Source organism: Solea senegalensis, linkage group LG8 (assembly GCF_019176455.1).
Source record: "Solea senegalensis isolate Sse05_10M linkage group LG8, IFAPA_SoseM_1, whole genome shotgun sequence".
NCBI lineage: Eukaryota > Metazoa > Chordata > Actinopteri > Pleuronectiformes > Soleidae > Solea > Solea senegalensis.
Genome location: NC_058028.1, coordinates 21,313,095 through 21,334,027, shown reverse-complemented (window position 1 = coordinate 21,334,027; position 20,933 = coordinate 21,313,095). Strand labels below are relative to the sequence as shown.

Below are 20,933 nucleotides of genomic sequence, written 5' to 3'. Positions count from 1 at the left end.
CACTCAATTATTATTGATTGGACCACAGGAAGTGTTCTTAACGATTCACATGACTCATAATGCAAAACTGAGTGGAGAATTCTACTGCACGTGAACAGCAGCGAGGGTGTGTGATTAATTGCATTGATTATTAGAGCAAATACTAAATCCCCAGGAATTTAATAAGAAACTAAACCAGTTATTTTCAATTGTCTCTTCCAGTTACAATTAGTCCCACTAATTGCATTTTTAGTTTCATTCATTTGATCAGTTTTGCCTTCCATGTGCACCCTCAAACTGCTTTTAAAAAAATAATAGTTACAAAGCTAACTGTTATTCATGGATTTGAGGTTAGGACAACTCAGGGCATACAATGATTGATAATTAGTCCATTTGACAGGATGGATTAAGAGAAATTAAAGATGAAATGTTCCACATGTATGTTTGAATGGCCTAATTTCTTAATTCCAAGCAATGACTGGTAGATTTGATTAAATACTGAAAATAATAATGATTGCTAATAATAATCCTAATGATAATTATAATAATTCCCTCTGATAAGTCCTCATTTGCAAAGTGTTCAATATCTCCTTAGTTTTTGATTGATTGATTGATAGATCGATCGATCGATTGATTGATTGAAATATTGCATGTGAGTCACATGAACGTGCAGGAATCCTCTCGCAAATATACGACGCTGCCCGTCATTGAAAGAACTCCAGGTTAATGCACATCTGCATTTGTGCTCCTTGTGGGCGGGCTGTGGAAAACTGACGTCAGCGTGGTTGGTCGGTGACAGTGGAGGGAGGGAGGGAGAGAACAGACCGGACTGATCCCACGTGTGACGGACGGAGCGCTGCCTGCATCCCCCCCGGCTCACTGACACCGGAGCTCCATCCGCTCCGCTCTACCTGCCGACCCCACCGTCTGCTTGTGTCCGCCTGTCACTGCCTGTACCTGGGTCAGACATGGAAGGAGACGGCAGCCAAGCACCGTCAGGAAGCCCGGCTGATCCGCAACACGACCCCGGGTAAGGTGACTCCAGCCTGTCAGCGGAAACATGCGCGCTTGTTACGTATGATCCGTTAATGCTGAAGTGAATCCGTTTGTCTTAACCTGGTTCTATCTTCAAACGGGCCTGGCTCTCTTTTGCTGAATATTCTCCCGCCAGGGTCCCCATATGTGCCCTATTACCCATATCCCATATTTATGCATGTTTGGAATGATCACACGCCAAACTTCCCTCGGAAATGTTGGGAGTTTAACACTGTTGTACTTGTTGGTAAAAGTGCGGGGGTAAAGGATGAGTCACGGAGGGCTTTTATGAATCTAAAGCTTTGTCTGGTTAAGTCGGCACAGTTTTTCTTCCGCTTAGTCGCGCTGTATTTACATAAAACACGCTCCGGCTGCGTTTTGACACGAGGACTGAGGAGACGATTCTTTTTTTTTTTTGTGTATGCAATGGAACCACTTTGTGAAGTTGAGACTGATGGTATTAGTTCAGAGACTGTGGCTGTGTCCCTGACTCAGGTGTTGTAAATGGAGCAGGTCTCCAGCAGAGAGACAGATACACCACCTCATGCAGCCTTTTACTTCTCTGTTCAGACTGCCAGAAAAAGAATATATGTATATATATATATATATATGTATATATGTATATATGTATATGTATATGTATATATATATATATATATATATATATATATATATATATATATATATATATATATATATATATATATATATATACATATAATTTTCTTCTGCATGTGCAAGTGCCATCTAGATTGTTTATTTTGTAAGTTTTGACAGTAAAAAACAAACAAAATTGTAGGTGGTTTGAAAAGTGTTTGTGTCTCGGTCTGAACGCTCCGGCTGCTCAAAAATGGATTTCAAATTGTCTTCCGTGCCACTCTTAGACCTGGGTCATACTTTTTGAAGCCTCTGCATTTCCACACGCTTCCATTCATTCTGAAACAAGGGTCAGTCAAGTGCACCAGGATTTGTCCTCATCTGTATGTCCCTTTGAGTGCGACTCGTGTGGGCACCAGAAGGAATACTTCCCTGATTTGCATTTAGCTTTGTATTACTAGAATAAGGGTAGTATTTTTGAAAAATTGTCCACCAGTGACACTTGGTCCTGATGGCGGACACTGTTTACATTCTGGGAATGAAGTCCTGTTGCACTTTAAAGCCTCGGACCAAGGCTCAAGACCCAGCTGAGGTTGGGAAGCACAATTTTTCAAATATTCTACCCCTATTCTAGTCCACGTAGGACTCTAGTGGACCTCTGTTGTCATTTGGATGCGGGGATGATCCAGTGTGTAAGAATTAGTGACATCATTGGTGAGACTGCAGATTTCCGTCAAATGAAGGAAGTCCTCCACTCGCCCCTCCCTGTCTCAAGCACGTCAGGGAACTACTCACACCAGACAGGATGTAAACACTCATGTCTCCCAATCACTCTGCTGTATCCTCGTCCTCTTCTTCATTGGTTTTTCTGCATTGGCTTAATGTGGGCGGAGTTGTCCTTGGTTTTTGCGCAAATTTCCGCTTCAAAATGCAAAAAAAAAAGCACACATTCTGGCTGGTTTGTCTCCGTAGGCTGCTGTGGAAACACGGCAGTGCAGTGATGGCGTTCTCCCTAAAGCAAGTGCTTTGTCTGAAGCTTAATAAAAGGCTTATTTTAAGACTGTGAAAAAAGTCTTACTTTTTTAATATGAAGGGATTATACACTTGGAGGTGAGGTGGAGGTGAAAGAGGAAGAAGAGGAGGCAAGGGGGAAAGGAAGATGCAAAGTGTCATAAAACATGGCTGCGTTTCTCATGACGCACCACCTCCAAAATGTGAACACGCATTAGTCGATACCAAAGCAAGTGAGAGAAAAAGAATCCTGAAGTCTCAAAATAGTCTTTGTTCGCTAAACATCAACGGCCGATGACAAAAACCTGGACTGACTTCTGTTGTTCTTTCTCTTGGCAGGAAAATGTTTATCGGTGGCCTCAGCTGGCAAACTTCACCAGGTACGAACAGCATCCGTATCTCTCTCTCTCTCTTTCTCTGTGTGTGTGTGTGTGTGTGTGTGTGTCCTCCACTTGACCCCTGTGTATCACCGAGACAGTCACTGCCGACAAAACACATTCATCTCTTTTATTTAACGTATGGAAGTATAAATGAAATCAACCCCTAACCACTTTGTCTCTTTGTTTTTGTCCCCGCCCTCCACAGACAGCCTTAGAGATTATTTTAGTAAATTCGGTGAAATCAGAGAATGTATGGTGATGAGAGACCCGACGACAAAGCGCTCCAGGTAAATGAATAGAAACGTTTCCTCTCTTGCAAAAATAAAGGGGGAGGGAGGAGAGGGGAGAAAGCATTTTGGAGTGATTATTCATGGGATGACGGGTAATGCAGTTTGACATTGACCATGGAGCGACGGAACATATTCACTCTACTGCCATTTATTATGGGGGGGGGGGTTTAATCTGTTTAAGGCTACATCCACACTACTCCGCTTTAATTTAAAATGCCATTTCAGGCAAAAAGAAAGCAGAACGTGTATGAGACACACATATATGAGACACGCCGTGTGTCATTAACACCGTTACGATTGTCATGTGCTTTTGTTTGGTGTCTCTCTGCAGGGGTTTTGGCTTCATCACGTTTGCGGACGCTGCCGGCGTCGATAAAGTCTTAGCGCAGCCGCTCCACGAGCTAGACTCTAAAAGGGTACGTTCACCTTTTCACTCTGATTGCATGAGAGACAGTGGGTGTGTTGTGTTCTGTTCAGCCGTGTGTGTGTGTGTGTGTGTGTGTGTATCGTATTCACGAGCACTTGGTGGGAGCAGAGCTCAGCTGACTCACACACACACACACACACACACAATTAACCCAGCAGTTTGATTTCCTGAGTAGGTCCAACTGTTTTAGTGAGATAATAAAAAAAACAACAAAAAAAAAACAGGAAATGAAAACATAGTTACCTCATATTTGTCTTTTTATGTTGTCAGCCATGGCTAAAGGCATCACCTTTTTAGTTGTTTGTCTGTCCATCCATATTCCTTTAACCATATTAGCTGAAGCTTCTTAAGGGGAATCGTTGTAATTTACTTGGTTGGTGGTCAAAGGTTCACCGGCGTATGTTTTGCCTCGTGACGATCATATTTCAGGAACACCATGAGAGCAGGCTTTCAGCAAATGTTTGGTGGCATTTTGGAAGGCCAGGGTCACTCCAACCTGGCAATCAAATCTCAGTCGTGTTGGGTTGTAAACACAATATCTTCAGAACACTGATCACACTGGGGGCAAAATGTTAATTATTTAGATATTGGCGGTCAAGGACAAGGAGGACCTCGTCCTTCCAAATACAATATGAGTACTATAATAAAATATAGATATCTGTCCCCCTCCTTCCACTTCACAGAAGACACATTCACACAAGCACACTTTGCACTGCCGTAATTACGCGGCGGTTTCTGAAAGCTGAGAAGTTGCACGTCTAAACATCTGGTTATTACGGTAATTTCACTTGCGCTCTTGCAGGAAGCAGGACATTGAGACAAAAACTCACATTTGTTTTGTTTTAAATATGTTTAATGCTGTTGAAATTTCAAATTTACACACAAAATCGAAATAAAAAAAAAAACTGCAGTGTTTTATTTACATAAAACCTGTTTTTCTTCATTTTAAATTGTTAATACTCTATTTTAACATGCAGTAAATTGTAAATAACTACTGGAAAAATGGGCAAAAGCACATTTTCTGTTTAAAATAAGCAAGAAAAAAGTGTTGGGTGTTAGGTGTCTTAGGTGTTAAAGGGTTAATATACTGTGTGAGTATACAATGGAAAATCTGATAGCTCCTTATTCCTTTTCTCGTTGGAACATAATCTAAACAGATGGATTAGTGAAAGAGAGTAAAAGTTGATATCTGTATCATAGTCATCATGTCAGTTTTGGAACATTGTTGACTGACAAGGATTCAGAGTCAGATCATTTTGAACTGCTGCCTTGTGTTGAATCAGAGGATTTCTTCTATCTTGTCAAAATACTTGCACTGAAAAATAAAAACGGCTCCATCATAGAGGCGTTAGTGCCTTTGTTTCTGATTCAGTGTCAGGACATTGCACCATCACATCATGCTAATTCTTTTTCATTTTTTAATATTGGAGTTCACATATTTCAACCTAAGCCTGCAGCTTCTGTTTCAATATATTTTTATTTTTCCTTCCTTTTTTTTGTGTGTGTGCAAAATAAACTAAACTAAACAGGAATTTTGTGTCTTCGTGGGATTTGGCTCCCAGGATTAGCGACGCCCTGTGCACACGACTGCAGTGAAATTTGCATCCCGTCTCGTTCGGTGTGAACGCACCATGAGAAGGCAGCACGTGTAGAGAATGATGTCACAATGTCACATTGGGAGAATTGATGTCGTCCTACAGTGTTTTGTTTCCGTGTCTTTGCTGACTGAACATCCTGTGCTCCTCCTCCTCCTCCTCCCGCAGATTGACCCTAAAGTTGCTTTTCCTCGACGTGCTCAACCCAAGGTAAAAAGACCTTTATCCTTTCCTGCATGCACACACACACACACTCAAGATACTCCGACATAATGTATTCCCTAACTTATTACCATAACCATCACAACTAAATGCATAACCCCTAACTCTTAACCTCAAAACTAATTCTAACCTTAACCATAAAATCAGGTCTTTATCCTCAAAAAGCCCTTGAAAGTAGTGAAGCCCAGACAAAACATCCTCACAAGGTCAAAATGTCCTTACAAAAACACGTTTGAATCAAAATGTGTCCTCACAGCCCACTGCAGCATCACACACACACACACACACACACACACACACACACAGAGGGATGATGCTGAGGTTTAGTTGCCTTTGTTGAGCTCGAAAACACTGAGCAGTGTTAAGACGAGACAGAGTTTGACGACTGGTGCACGTGTGCCGCATGAATGCATCCGGAGCGCTGTTTGTTTTGCTGTGATTGCTGAAGTGTGTTATCACACAGAGCGAGCGAGCTGTTGTCACTCTGGGCGCTGTGGTTGCAGAGTGAAGAGGGATTGAAGAGATCTCGCTCTCTTTGATGTGGGATGTTGCTGTTGAACCCACGACCAGCATGGGATATTTTCTTGTTTAGGTGAGGCGGCGCACTTGTTTAAGTGGAGCTTAACAACTGTTCTAATGGCCGGTAAAGAGGATGTACTGAGTGTGTAATTTCCTCACAGTGCAATGTGGTTTGCGATATATGTATATATATATGTATATATATATATATATATATATATATATATATATATGTATATGTATATATATATATGTATATATGTATATGTATATATATATATGTATATATGTATATGTATATATATATATATGTATATATATATATATGTATATATATATATGTAATACATATATGTATATATATATATATATGTATATATATATATATATGTAATACATATATATATATATATACATATATATATATATACATATATACATATATATATGTATATATATGTTTAATTACCGTATATAAGGGTTCCTGCTACCACGGAGGGGATTGTCGGGACAGAGATGACTGTTTGGGAACGCAAAGTGTCCCATTTATAAACATTTGAGAAACACAATAAATCTTTCAATCAAACTTTCACATCTTTGACATGATGAACGGCATTCATGCAGCGCACAAATAATACAACGGTGCGCTGCAGTCATAGTACCGCAGTAGTGCAGTATAACTAAAAACAAAGCTTACAGCGCTTACGAGGCAATAACGTTAAATGGCTCAATTTAATTTGTTTTTAAAAGTACTTTCCTGTAACACGGCAGTAAAGGTGCAGAAACACGGCTACTTAACAAAATAACCAGCATCTTTTCCGAAAAGTGCCAACACAGCAGTAACGCCGTCATCATCATCATCACACAGCAGTCCAGCTTTTCGAAACCCGTTGGTGATCGTGGATGTTTTCACACTTCTCCTTGTTGTCAGGATCCACTGGCAGACTTGAGCAAAAGTTGCTCTTCGCATGCGACCAGTTTTGGTGAACGCCGCTAGTCATGCCTCCCACTGAACTCGTAGTGCCACTTTAAAAGCACGATTCACACTGATGTCAAGTGGCTTCTGTCTCTCGTACTGCGTTTGGGCTCACTTGGTTCGTTTTGCTCTCGTTATCTGGCGCAAACTGTCTGTCTCGCTCTTGTGTTTCCTTGATAGTGCACCCCTGGTGACCATTAGCTGTAAAAATCCATAGATAAGCCGCACCGTTGTATAAGCTGAAAAAAGTAGCGGCTTATAGTCGGGAAATTACGGTAAATTATGTATTCTTTCTCTGCGACCTGGTACCAATTGACCCATGGACCGGTACCGGTCTGCGGCCCGGGGGTTGGGGACCACTGGGCTAGATGATATTAGCAAGTGGCCAGATCTCCAGTGGCCAGCTATTCACTCTTACCTTATAGATAAACCAAGAAGTCTTACAAAGAGTGTTTTTAGCACACCGGCAGCTAACTACAAGCTAGCTACGTCCAAGACCACAACATAACTTTAGGCAGCATAGGTTTCATATACATATGTGCATTGACGCACACATTTCCTGTGAAATTAATGTAAAAAATTAAATTAATTAACATGAAATTAAGTGAGCACTACAAACACGAGCCTCTTGGACTGCAGTAGCATCCCCCCAGTCTTCTTGACGCCATTGATGGTTCTATTTTCACAGACAACTACGCTACAAGTAAACATCTTATGTGTTGGACTATTGTACAAGTTAATGGCACGAGTGTGTATTCTGACCCCAAACTGCACGTACGCACATTTCTGTGTCGTAGCTCTCGAAAGGGTCTATACGGAAGATATACGGTACGTAACGGTGTCTATCTAACACAAGAACACAACTTCTGTTAAAGTCCCCACGAGCAACATTTTAGTGCTTTAATCACATCTGTGTTGTTTGAAATGTCATCTACACGTCCATATACAATCTTATAATATCAAACGAGCAGTTTTTCCAATATCCCTATAGGATTTTAAAGGTTACTATGGCCTCAAATCCGTATCTTGTTACAGTCTTTTTTTTTAAACCTGACATACTGTACCTTTAGGGTCTGCCTTTCTCTGGTCTCTCAGCAGCTCCCCCAGCATTGATCATGTATTGGTTAATGTCTTTACTTCACAAATGTCCTCCTCCTCCTCATCTTCTTCCTCTTCCACAGCAGATTAAGGTGACTGTAGTGGCTTCTCTTAATACCGATCAATACTGTGACAAGACTCTGCCTCACAGGTTGTTTTATCTGGAAATATTATGTGGCATGAAATCTTTTTTGACATTGCTATATTGATATATTTATTATTTTTTTTATATATATTGATATATATATAATTTTTTTTTTGGGCACAAACGTTGATATTTCCCCTCCGGCGTGTGAGAGCCATTTTTTCACGGTGAAGGTGGGGAACTTTTGCATTCATTATCCGAATAAGCGTGAGACTCATTCAAGGACATGGACAACAATACAAGGGGGGGCAGCAGATAGCAGGGCTGTGCACAGTGGAGGAAGGCTGAAGGTTAAACAGCGCCTTGTGTCCTGGACCTGTTCCTTCAAATGTCATTCTTTGTACCTTTCAGTCGCAGCATGTCGCTGGTTTATATGGAATGGAATAAACACACTTTAAAGTAATTATTAGTTGGTGTCCATGTCGACAGGATACAATTATGCATAATCTTTATACAATGTGGCAAATCCTACCCTTCTCATCACATCGTGTCAGACTCGGCCTCAAGTTGTTTTTTGCTTAGCATTATGCCTGTTGGCCAATAATGTACAGTGTAATATATGCAGATAGTGCGCTAGCTTTATTTTCAGTCAGTGTGATGTAAGTGCCTGCAGTGCAGAGCTGAGTCATACAACAGGCAACTTTTTATCAGTGGCATTCTGGGTTCTTTGCTCATCTCAGTAGCGGAACAACTGATTTTTTTTTTTTATTCTTCAGTGAGTAGTTATTTATTAATAGTAATAATTGTTCTTCAGCAAATAATTATTCACTTCGATAGAAATTCTAACAGGTAGTATATTCACTATAAAGATGAATTCAACATTTTAGGAGCACAAGTGGGCAATTTAGTGGGGAAGTGGGATATTTACTTGAATAAATGCACGAGTTCCAATGTGCTGTTGTAAATTCACAGTGTTCAAATTAAATGCTTCTCTTTAAAATGAACAAACCAACTGGATTTTACAAAAATTGCAATTGTTTGATTTGCCCATTTAACATATTTTGGCAAAACAAAAACAAATAAAATCAATGTAACACTAGGTTTGTATATCTGAATGTTCAGAATCAGTTCCTCGGGCCGAACGTAACTTTGAGTAAAGACACAGGATTGAACACCGAAACCAAAACCAATACACAAACACAGAACTCCTCACTGGTACAGCAGCTGTCAGTGTTTATCATAGTTATAGATTTTTCTGTTATAGATTTATGTCTACAGTACTGCTAGGAGATTGCAGCCTGTAAAATGTCTGCTTGTGAGTGTGTGTTGCCTTCTTTCCATTGTGTTTGCGCTTCTTCTTCGTCATGCATGGTAGTAAAACTCCGCCTTGATGCAGAGCCTTTTGGCCTCAGCCCTAGTTTATGTTAAAAGAAGCGGCAAATTTAGTCGCACATGCGATGTAATATTTACTCACACTGTCTCAAAGCCCTGAACCCAGTGGACCTTTAATTAATATTTAGTAATTGATTTTGTTTAGTAAGGTCATTATTATGGGGTCGCATGGTTGGTGTAGTGGTAGTGGTCGGAAAAGGGCCTTCCTGCATGGAGTTTGCATGTTCTCCCCGAGTGTGTGTGGGTTTTCTCCGGGTTCTCTGGCTTCCTCCCTCAGTCCAAAAATATACAATATAGGGATTAGGCAAATTGGACACTCCAATATGACCATAATTGTGAGAGTGAATGGTTGTTTGTCTCTATGTGTCCCTGTGATGGACTGGCTATCTGTCCAAGGTGTGCCCCGCCTGTTTTCTATGCTATCAGTGAACAAGACCATAATGATCGTGATTAGATTTTCAACCTGACATATGTAAACTATGTGTGGCATGGCAGCAACCTTTAGAGTTTCAAACGATTACGCTAGAACCAAATCCATAATGTGTTTGCCAAACTTTCGGAGTGATGAAATACTCCGACAGTGCTCTGTGTAGAGCTGCAACTAACGGTTATTTTCATAATCGATTCATCTGTCGATTATTTTACCGTTTGGTCCATAAAATGTCAGAAAATGTTGATTGTGTTCATCAAACCTGGAAATGATGGTGTTCTCAAATGTCTTGTTTTGTCCACAAACTGATGATTCACTCTTAATGATTTCTTTGTTATCCAGAGCATAGAAATTAAGAAAATATTCACATTTAAGAAGCTTAAAAGATCGGAAATCTTGTTTTAATCATGAAAAAAAGCTTCAAACCGATTAATCGATTATCAAAATAGTTGTCTATTAATTTAGTAATCGATTAATTGTTTCAGCTCTAGCTCTGTGTTCATGCATTTACACAACTGTTTTATTTTTGTAGACACTGAACCTACAGTACAGGTGTTTTAGGCGGGTGTGCTGTAAATTAAGAATGCTTTCACAGATATCAATTCTTTTCGTGCATAGCGCTGTTTGCTTGCCTTTAATTTCTCATTGGAGGCCAACATTTTCTATGCAATTCTTCCACTTCTTGCTAGACAGCAGATGGGTATAATCTGTCACACTTATGGCTTATGGCTCAGCTCGCCTCACCTCGACAGGGCACGGTTATTTTGTTTTTCCATTAGCCTTAGTACCCGGTTATTTTTTATTTTTTTTTAGTACCTGCTCAGGCGACGTTCCAAGCGAGCTGTGGCGACCCTATATGTGATGTTGTCAAGACCGCCGGCCACTGATAGGTCAGTGTGACGTGGTACAGGAATCAAACCGAACAGTATCGAACTGTACATCAGTTAAAAAGACTTAACAGTCCTGAAAATGTGGCTTAATCTCCAACATTTAACAAGGAAATGTCTGAAAATCTCAGTATTTAACAGAGGAGTCTGGTGTATTTAGCGTGCGAGCGCGGCCGGCGAGCTGCATCACAAATCCCTGCCGTGTGTCAGACGGAGTCCGGTCATGCAGGAAGTACCAAAACATCTTTTTAATGAACTGATTCTAATGATTCAGTACATCGCAAAACAACAAGTCACCCGTTTGTGTGTGTAAAACGAAGTCAGGGCAGTTTGATGCAGCCGTGCTGTGGTTGAGGAGGAACTATATTGTGATGGAAAACCAACCAAACCGTGGAGAGGTGAGCTGGGACCACGTGGCGGTAAGTTTCCTCGGCTGACCGCTGCGTCCACAGTCCTCAACGCTGCCCGTTTCTTTGTGCTTCATCAAAAGAGCTCGAACGGCACGTCTTGAAGGCCAGTTTGCTTTGACATGTTTGCCTCGCTGATGTAGTATAACGACCCGTGTGTCTTGTCGCTGCACTCAGTCTTACCGTAGTGTGTGACCCGTGACTTCAAACCACAACCTCCCCCACGGTAGCAGTGTGTGGCTGTTCCTCATCCACTTTCAAACCTCCTCCACAGCTGTTTCTCTTTCAGCTAATGACTGTGTGTGAAAATGAGAAACACACGAGCTAACAATAACAGACTGTAAAAGCTTATACTTTAAATTGGCACAGAGAAAGTGTATCAGAGAGAGAGGGAGAATTAGCTGACCTTTCAAATCTGGAAAAGGTGGCTAGTAACACATTTTACCGTGGGGTGATGAAGTCAGAAGAGATATTTTTGGTCTTCAAAGAGGCCCGAGTCGTGTTAAGTGTTCCACGGCCATGCACTGCTTCACTGATCTCATATCTGCTGCAGGGTCACACAGCGGTTTACAGTGCACAAGAGCAACAGGCGGAAGGCGTTGCTTCGGTCAGCCCACAAGTACCTTCTCGCTGAGTGACATTAATGAGGAGAGCAGCTGAACAAATGTGCTCAAACAAAGAGAGAGAGCCCCCATTTTCTCAAGTGGAAACCTTTGTTTCGGGTGTCTTTTTCTTACTGCATGGGGGAAGATGTAGTCTCTGTGCCCTGGTGCTTGTTTCGGCCCACACACATCCTCATCTGCTGCTTCAAAGAGAGCGAGCAGACAGGCCTGGGTGAACCCCCTCTTTGATGAGAGGGATTCAGGGGCCAGGAGGCTGCAGGTATGGATCATTTGACAGGAAGCTGGTTTGCTCTTGTTAGCAGTGGGAAGGGAAGCTGTACAAATCACAGCCTTTATCACGTGAAGGACCAAATCATGCTAAAATGACTTCTTATCCTTGCAGACGTCGTGCACCGCGCTGTATTCCATTCTGTTGAAAGCCCATTTTGCTGCATTATACTGCACACGTTGTCTGTAAGAGCAGGTTTTTTTTTCTGATTAAAATCTGCTCGTCGGCACATTTTCCAGACGTACATCTGACAAAACAGATGCACTTTGATTTTAATTAACCAAGCTGTCGACACGAGCTGCACAACAGCCCATTTACTTGTGGTACACAAACATGAGTTAAAGCTTCAAGGCTTTATTTCTTGTTCTGTTAAACTGCTTCTTACTTAAGCTGTAATCCAGTCACCAATAAATTGTGCAACTTGCACCAGATTGGTACGGGGTTCACTAAAGATGCTCAGTGGTGCCGTCCTGACTCATCGCTGACACAAGGAGGTAAAAATGGATGGATGAACCCCATTTTATCTTGCGTTTAACTCTTTTTGGTGGCAAACAAAAGTTTGAAACTACTCACTCTTCTGCACCGATGGCCACAGAGAAAAAGACCCAGGAGCTGTTGGCCTACTGCTGCCTCATTTGGTAAGTTTGTGTCACTTGGTTAATTCCGAACAAAGCGGTTCAAACACACAAGTCACAAAGTAACACATGTGGAATGACTGATGGAGGCAGCAGTGGATCAACAACTAATGATTTACTCTGTGGACTTTGTGACAGGGAGCAGTTTCCAATACGCAAACAAATATCATTTCCCATGGGAAAAGTTGTCTCACAACAGTAAAATCAAGTGGCAAACACAAAGATACTGTGATTTTATAAACAAATATTACAATCACCAATTCTTCTACTGAGTACCCCGCTGAGATTGGCACAGCTCCCCAGTAGAAAATGGATGGATTCTTCTTTTTACTGATCAATTGAGTGAGTGAGTTGTTTGATCCATAAAATGTCAGAAAATGTTGAAACGTGTTGATCAAAGTTTCCCAAACCTCAAAATGATGTTGTCAAATGTCAAAATTAATCAGTTGGAATGATTTTTGTTGTTGTTGTATCAAAATATTCACATTTTAAAAAATCAGGAGAAATTGGTTGAATTATTAAAAAATCAGTTCATAAGCAGTTGAGCAGTTCTCTGGTATTTCTAATGTTGCATTACTTTGCTCCTCTTCTTTCCTTTGCCTCTTGATGCAAAACGTCTTCATGAATCCACAGCCAAGTGCAGCTGCTTCTGATTTAGTGCCTTTGGATAACCTTATACTAAATGCTAAGTTTGTATAGATCAGTCTGAATTTGTATTAAGATGCCTCTGGGGCCTCTTTCCCCAGTAGAGAGCTTGTCTGCTGCTCTTCTTGGCTGCCACTCAGAGCTGAGATGTCTGATTGCTCCTGAACGACTCGAGTGATAGACGGCGTCTGTCTGTCAGCGATCCCCGCCACCCATTCTCTCTCTCTCTCTCTCTCTCTGACTCTTGTGTGTGCATACTCTCTTTCTCTCTGGCTGGCTGTCTAGTTTGCTGCAGGTTTTCCTGCCGCATGATAAATCTGATGCTAAATTTAGAGCCACTTTTTCTAGAGTAGTGAGGGATTACTGGCAGAGCAAGAGGGAGAATGACAAGGGGAGAGAGAGAGAGCGCGAGAGAGAGAGAGAGAGACAGCAGCAGTCTCACTCACTCTGCCGAGCTCAGTGAGAGCGACCATCCAATTTTTGCTCTGTCTATGTGTCTCATTTAGTTCTGCAATCTAGCGGGCAGCAGCGGAGTGACTGAAGGACATGTCACGGTGGCCTGATACAGCCGCTCTGCTGCAGGTTTGAAAGTGTGGATTTACATTACAGACGAATCGCTCCCATAAAAGCTGATTGACGTTAATGGGGAACCTTCCCTTTAGTGTAAATGAATCTGCAACATACAGCATTTTGAGTGGCAATGCATTTCTTGCATGTGTTCAGTTGCCAATGACGTTAATTGGCAATAATTTTGTTGTGGCGCGTCTTTTTCGCGCTGTGGAGCTAAACAACGTAGGAGTGAGTCATCTCGCTTTCTACCCACCTCTGCTGACAAACGACCAATCTGACGACCGATGCTTTTGTCATGCCGACTCCGTTAGCTCTGATTGATCAGACGGTTAGATAGATTTGTTGTTTCAATAATCAACAACTGTCCAAATGGTTGTTTGTTATTATTACTGGCAGCACTTGGAATAATACTGTTTCATATTGACTCTATCATGACACCATGAATATACCATATAAAGATGAGTAATGTGAAAATACTGAGCACATCATCCTCCTCTTCCTCTAGGGTTGGGTACCGGTCATAATTGAACCGATACTGGAATATCGGTACAAAATGGTACCGTATTTTGGTACTTTTTAAAATGTTTTTTTAATTGTAAAACAAAGTCTACACCTCTCAGGTTCAGTTTTTTTATTAAGAAGATTTATGAACAGTAAATAAATAAACAAACATCTGCGTAATGCAGCCACACTTTGACCACTTTCGGCTCGCCATTATTGCTGTCGTGCTCTCATAGTCTTGCGACACGCTCTCACACATACTCGCGCTCTCTCAGACACTTAAAGTACCAACATTTGGCACAAAAAGCACCAGCTTTTGGTATCCAACCCTATTTTCCTCACATGTACTTCAGACCAGAGAAAAATTAGATTAAGATGGAGTGAGAGATAAAAAACTCCTCCAGCTCCACTCTGATCACATTCCCCTGGTATATACAGTAGAACCGTCTTACTTGCGTACCACTGGTGGTACACGTACCACAGATTGAGAACCAAGGCGCGACATCATGCCTTAGATATGGCCGCTATGGTTAATGCATTTTAAACGCGAGGAATCGTCTCATTGCGTCCTCCGGGCCCTTAGCGCCACATGCATTAACTTCCTCGGTGCCTCCCGGGCAAGAGGCAGCGATCTACGTCTGAAGATTTACATTTTACATTTGCTGTCTCAGTCAGACTCCCTACTTTTAAAGGACTGCTGATGCAGACAAGTGCTTGAGTCCAATGAGTCACAAAATTGCGACCCAGCTGTGCACTGGCAGCTTTCAAGGACAGCGTGAGCTCTGCAGGCGTACTTGTGGTCTCAGCTGTCTCGCGTTCTGGATGGAGTTTGACGTCTGACCGCTTGTTTCACCTTGACCGTTGATGCAACGAGCCATTCCGAAAACTAAGAATACAACAGAGCAATCATTTTTTTAAAACTTTCAATGGCCCAGTAAAACCTTTAAAGGGCTCTTCAGGTTTTTTTTATGTGTCGTTCTATGAGGTCAGTGTCTTACGAAGATCTCACTGTGACCAGCACAGCATGTAAACATGACTGCAACCAGAATCCTAAGGAAAGGAAAAATCTGCTCCTTCTGAAGTCTTCAGTATCCCAAGAATATATTTGTGGTTCGACAGCCTTTTCATGCTGGAAATGGAAGTTTGTCAACAGCTCTTTCTCCCATATCAAAGTCCTTAGAGAAAATCATTTTGTGTTGTTCAACAGAACGTTTTTCGATGGAGGATGCCGCATCGTTTCTGCTCGCAAAGACCAAACAGGGGCACTAAATCCCTAAAAGCACTAAAAGAAATGCAGTGCAGCTTTAAGGACAACCTAAAAGCTGCACTCGCTGCTTTTTCTCAATGTTTAGAGTTACGATTGTAAACCACTTACTCTCTGATGTAAAATGAGCCATTTTACATCAACGCACACAAGCTGTTAACCAACTGCTGCCTCCATTAGTAAGTTCAAATGTGTTATCTTATGACTCCTGTGTTGACCTTTATTCATATTCACCTCAATGATACAAAAGGATTTTCTCTATGGACGTTGACGTGGGAGAAAGAGCTGTTGACAAACTTGTCGAACAACAAATATAGTCTTGGGATAACTAAAATCAGTTATTCCTTGTGACCCTGGTGGCAGTCATGTTTACATGCTGTGCCACCAGGGGCAAACGCACTGTGGGCAAACACAGGGGAGGCAGCTCTTCAAAACCTCGTAGAACTACAGATAAAAAACCTGAAGAGCCCTGTGAACCAGTGAAAGTTTGAAACAAATGATTTGGCTGTTTTATTATTAGTTTTCAGAATGGCTAGTTGCATCAATAGTCAAGGTGAAACAAACAGTCAGATGTCAAACTCCATCCAGATTACTAGACAGCTGAGGCTAAAGGTCCGCCTGCAGAGCTCACGCTGTCCTTGAAAGCTGCCAGTGCACAGCTGAGTTTAGATCACTCTCCATTTTGACTCCAATACTATCAAACCTGACTGTGGGAGCGTTTATGCGTATGCAGCCGAAGCACAGGGCCAAGGTGGGGACAAGAAGCATTTATTTACCCCCTCAAACTTTTGAATGATCTGCGTTTTCAGCAGTAGAATTCACTGTTTGTGGAAATGCCACTGGACAATAGGAGATCCGAACACCACAGGTCATATTGTAAATCTGGCGGCTTCTTAACCCTTTAACACCGAGTGTATCACCAATGACACGTTTGCACAAGCGTACTTCGCATCACCGTAATAACGCGACGGTTCGTGCTATCGGGAAAAAGTCAATGGTTTCTGAAAGCGGAGAAGTTGCACGTCAAAGTCAACATTGTGGTTATTGCGGTAAATTCACTCGCGCTTTTGCAGGAAGCCGACGAATCAGCGTCTTTGTCGCCAGAGAAGCGAGAGTGGGAAAACGCCTTTACATAGTTTCCATTTTTTTGTCCTGTGTTTGCACATTGAGACGTTGAGTTATTGCAAATATGTTCATACTGTTCATAATTGTAATTTAACATGTGACAACTGCGGTGTTCCTTCTCTAAAAATCAATTTCCATTTTTTTGTTTTTACTTCATTTGGATTTGTAAAATGCAGTAAATTGTAAATAACTTCCAGATATTCAAAGTTATTCTGGAATAATTGTCAGAGGACATTTTTCTGGCTAAAATATAAGCAGGACATTTTTGAGGCTAAGGTGTTTTTGTGTTAACAGGAGTTTGTTTTGCAATCCAGAAGTGTAAGAGTCCCTTTTTTGTAAAGTGTGTGGTTCAAAGAAGGACTCTGGTGTTAAATGTCCTGCTTGACCTTTCTCTTCCTGCTGACTGATCTATTACCAACCGAGCCATTTTCATGCTAACTGATGGAATGCATTTCTGTCCTCATGTACAGCCTGTGGTGGACTACAGTATCAAACATCCACTTTCATAATCATGATCCTACACTGTTTACCGTCGGGTCACAGTTGTAATAAAGTCTTTGCAAAGCACTGGGGTTTCTCTGCTGTCTTTTATTACTCTGCACACACACACACACACACACACACACACCATTTCTTTCTTTTTTTTTCAGACACACTCAGCCTCCCGCAGTAACCCACTCAATTGCTGTGCTTTTGTGTAATTGTGTAATTACCGAGTAGGGCAGATGAATAGTGCAATCACCACCTACACACAACAAGCACTCAAAGTGGCTTAAAGTACAAGCAGCTGAGCGGCTCTATGGGCAGTCTCTGATGGATCTTATCAATGTGTTATTGTTTGCTTCGGTGTCTTAATAGACAAAAATATATCTGATCCTCTCAACGTCGACACACCCTGCTCTGTACTCGCTGCGTTTCATAAGAGCAGGTTGATATTGGAGTGGTTGCAGATTCTAACCGTCTTGTATGAATTTCCCTAAAGCATTGGTCTGGAAGCATTATTTGTTTCAATATAACGTCCTGCGTGATATCCTGGTATGCATTATTTTTGCTCTTGTTTTTCCTTTACATTCATTTGCTATCATTCTCATTACACAGGTGTCTCTTTTGTTGAATAAATCGTGCTGTGATATGTGCGTCCTCAGTGCTGGGGTTGTGTCATAAATAATATACCTATATGAAAACACAGTAGATACCAGGTGAATGTTATCTTCAGTGTGTTGGATATGAAATATTGCTGTTCCTTTGAGCCACGAATAGACTTTTAATCAAAGTTTAGTCGAGCTAAGGCCGCAGTCTGACTGAGTCAGGCAATCGGACAACTTGCTGAGTCCGAGTATACATGCGGAGAAGTCAATCCATTTATTGGATGTGTTTCAACAGTTTCCTGTTGACCTTAATGTGACGGAAACGCAAACCAGTACAGTACAATACAGTAAATCTTGTCTCTTCGTCAGTCGATAAGTGGGTCTTTCTCTGTAGCTTTTGCAAGTCTGACTCCAGTCCAACTAAGTGTATACATGCAGGAGTAATTGGACCATGAGTCGCATTATCCAGGCATGGCAGTCCGGCTAAGACTAGCTTGATTGAAGTCGGACTGAAGTGTTTGCATGACATTAAGTAAACCGAATTATTGTCTTAGTCTGACTAAAATCGGACTTTTAACACGCATGTAGACGCACTGGTTGTGAATGCAAGTCTTCAAGAGAATCGATATAAACACTGATAGTGTTCATTTTATGTCACCATTGCTATGTACAATCAGTTTATTATAATGGTCAATTTAAGACGATCAAAAAACAATCAAAAAAAGGACGTCACACTGGAGGCATGGTTAAATCCTCAATTCCACCTTTGCTTTCGAAGGTCAAGATCGTGACGTTGTTTCGATCAATATTCAATAACCCTACTGATGAGGAGAGAGGGGGGATATTGTGACCAGAGAAGGTGATGCTGGTTATGGATGGTGACTGGTTCTGATTGGAACTGTTCAGTTGGAGAAAGTTGGTTTTGACATATAGCTGTGTGTCATCAGCGTAGCACTGGAATCGAATAACAAGCATTTGGCTGAAGTTGCCACGTGAAAGTTTTATTTGACAGACCTATGGTCAGACCAAATCATTTGACAGTGCATTTTATCAATGGCGACTGGACTCTGCAAAGTGTCTGCCTCCAAACAGCTTACCTCCTCAATGACCAGGGGAGGGGGGAGCGGGAGCACATTGCCCAGCAGCTAAAAGATGCTCTGAGCTCCTGGAACCTTGCTGAAGACCAACTTGTCTGACAGTGGCTCCAGTAGATAACAGGTAGCCCAACCACACTGCCTTAGGTGAGACCCAAGGCTTCAGTGTGTGTGGTCTTTGTAGACTTGACCACGTGTGTGAAGGTTATTCATGTCCTGCAATGTCTTGTTTGTTATATAGAGAATGGTGTGAAGGACCCTCAGATTGACTGTGCCCTTGGGGTTTGTAAAAAGGATGTTGCTGCCTTCTGCCATAGCCCATGCCCTGGGGACAGACATGAAGCCGGACATCCTGTGTCCATGTGGAAAGACACTGTGTATTATAGCTTCTTCTACTCCAAACGTACTTATCAATAACTACAGTGACAGTGAGAAGGTTGAACTCTTGGACATGACCCCACTGATTGACCCCAGGTTAAGGACATGGAGCTGATCTGATCTGCCAGCATGCTGAAAAAAATACACCACAGCAGCCTGGTCTCAGACCAAGACGAAACAAGTCTTCTTTTTTGAAAGAATTTTTAGAAGAACTTCCCAGTTTCATCTCCCCACCAGTCGGGGGAAGAGAAAATAAAGACCAACTTGTCAAAGCCACCTCAGGTAGAACACCAGACACTGATCCACTTCAGCGGCGGAAGCACCGTGATGCAAACATCCCAAAGCTCAGTCATGTGGCGATGAAATACCTCACTGTCTCCGCTTCAAGTGCTGTGTCCGAGAGGGTTTTCACTCTGTGTGTGTGTGTGTGTGTGTGTGTGTGTGTGGGGTGTGGGGGGGGAGAGCGTTAACTGTGACAGTGCATGCCTTAAATCAGAGGCAGGAGACAGGCTTGTTTTCCTAACCTAAAAGGTTGAATGTTGAAAGACAGCCAGCATGCACCTCATGTCCTGTACTAAGTATCCACTGAAATGGGATGTTGACTCTTCAGTGCAGTGATAGGAAATGTTTCCTTTTTTACAAGAGGCACCTTTGATTTATCTGCAAAATATGAAATGAAATGTGTGTTTATTATATCAATCTCAATGGCGGCAATCTGATTTGTTTTGTGTCAGAAGTAGCATTCAGTCTGATATTAAATTTATGTTCACAAACTTGTTCCTCAAGAGGAGTCACCTTTATTTATTTCTGTAGAGAGTTTGACGTTGCAGTATTGAACGTTGTCTGTATGTTTTAAGCAGGGAAATAAGGTCCCTGGATTTGGGTCCTTGTTTCAAAACTAGTAGGAAGCTTTACGGAATAATAATAGTACATTTCCACACGCTAAAATCACTGATTTTATCTATGGGGTTGAGCTGGGATTACATGAAACACACTATGACCGCGATCTGCAAACATTACATGAGTGAGAAGAAGCATTAGTTGAGAGTGGAAACATCTATGAACTGGTGCGAACCTCTGTGTTTATATAGCAGCAGTGAACCGCTGAATCAGCACCTGCCTGACCCCTACTGTGTCCACACACGAACTGAAGCGACAGCGCTGTCATGAGTTTTTGATGAGCTGCTCTGTGTAGATATGAATTCAACATTCAAAAGTCATTCTTCTTTTGATTAGAAAACGCTCTTGACACATGTAGACACCGTGTGTGTGGATAGTTGTCTAATTCAGTCATTGTGGTGGGTGTAGTAATACTGCCTGTAGCATGGCTTCCTGTCTGCTTTCAAGAAGTTTGCACTAACTATTGCCCTCTAACCAGCAGTTTCACATTTTAAAGTCTCTGCACGGGATTG

The 20,933-nt window shown here is 41.7% G+C and overlaps 1 protein-coding gene across 2 annotated transcripts in view; it reads left to right on the top strand.

Annotated features, from left to right (window-relative positions):
* Positions 1–819: 819 nt before the first annotated feature.
* Positions 820–20,933, top strand: part of msi2b (musashi RNA-binding protein 2b) — a 123,983-nt gene continuing 103,869 nt past the window's right edge. For both annotated transcript variants that reach the window (XM_044033056.1, XM_044033055.1), the window contains exons 1-5: positions 820–1,009; positions 2,962–3,002; positions 3,208–3,289; positions 3,624–3,708; positions 5,483–5,524. In XM_044033056.1, the coding sequence (XP_043888991.1) occupies positions 948–1,009; positions 2,962–3,002; positions 3,208–3,289; positions 3,624–3,708; positions 5,483–5,524 (312 nt within the window). In that variant the 5' untranslated portion in view covers positions 820–947. The remainder of the gene's footprint in view (positions 1,010–2,961; positions 3,003–3,207; positions 3,290–3,623; positions 3,709–5,482; positions 5,525–20,933) is intronic.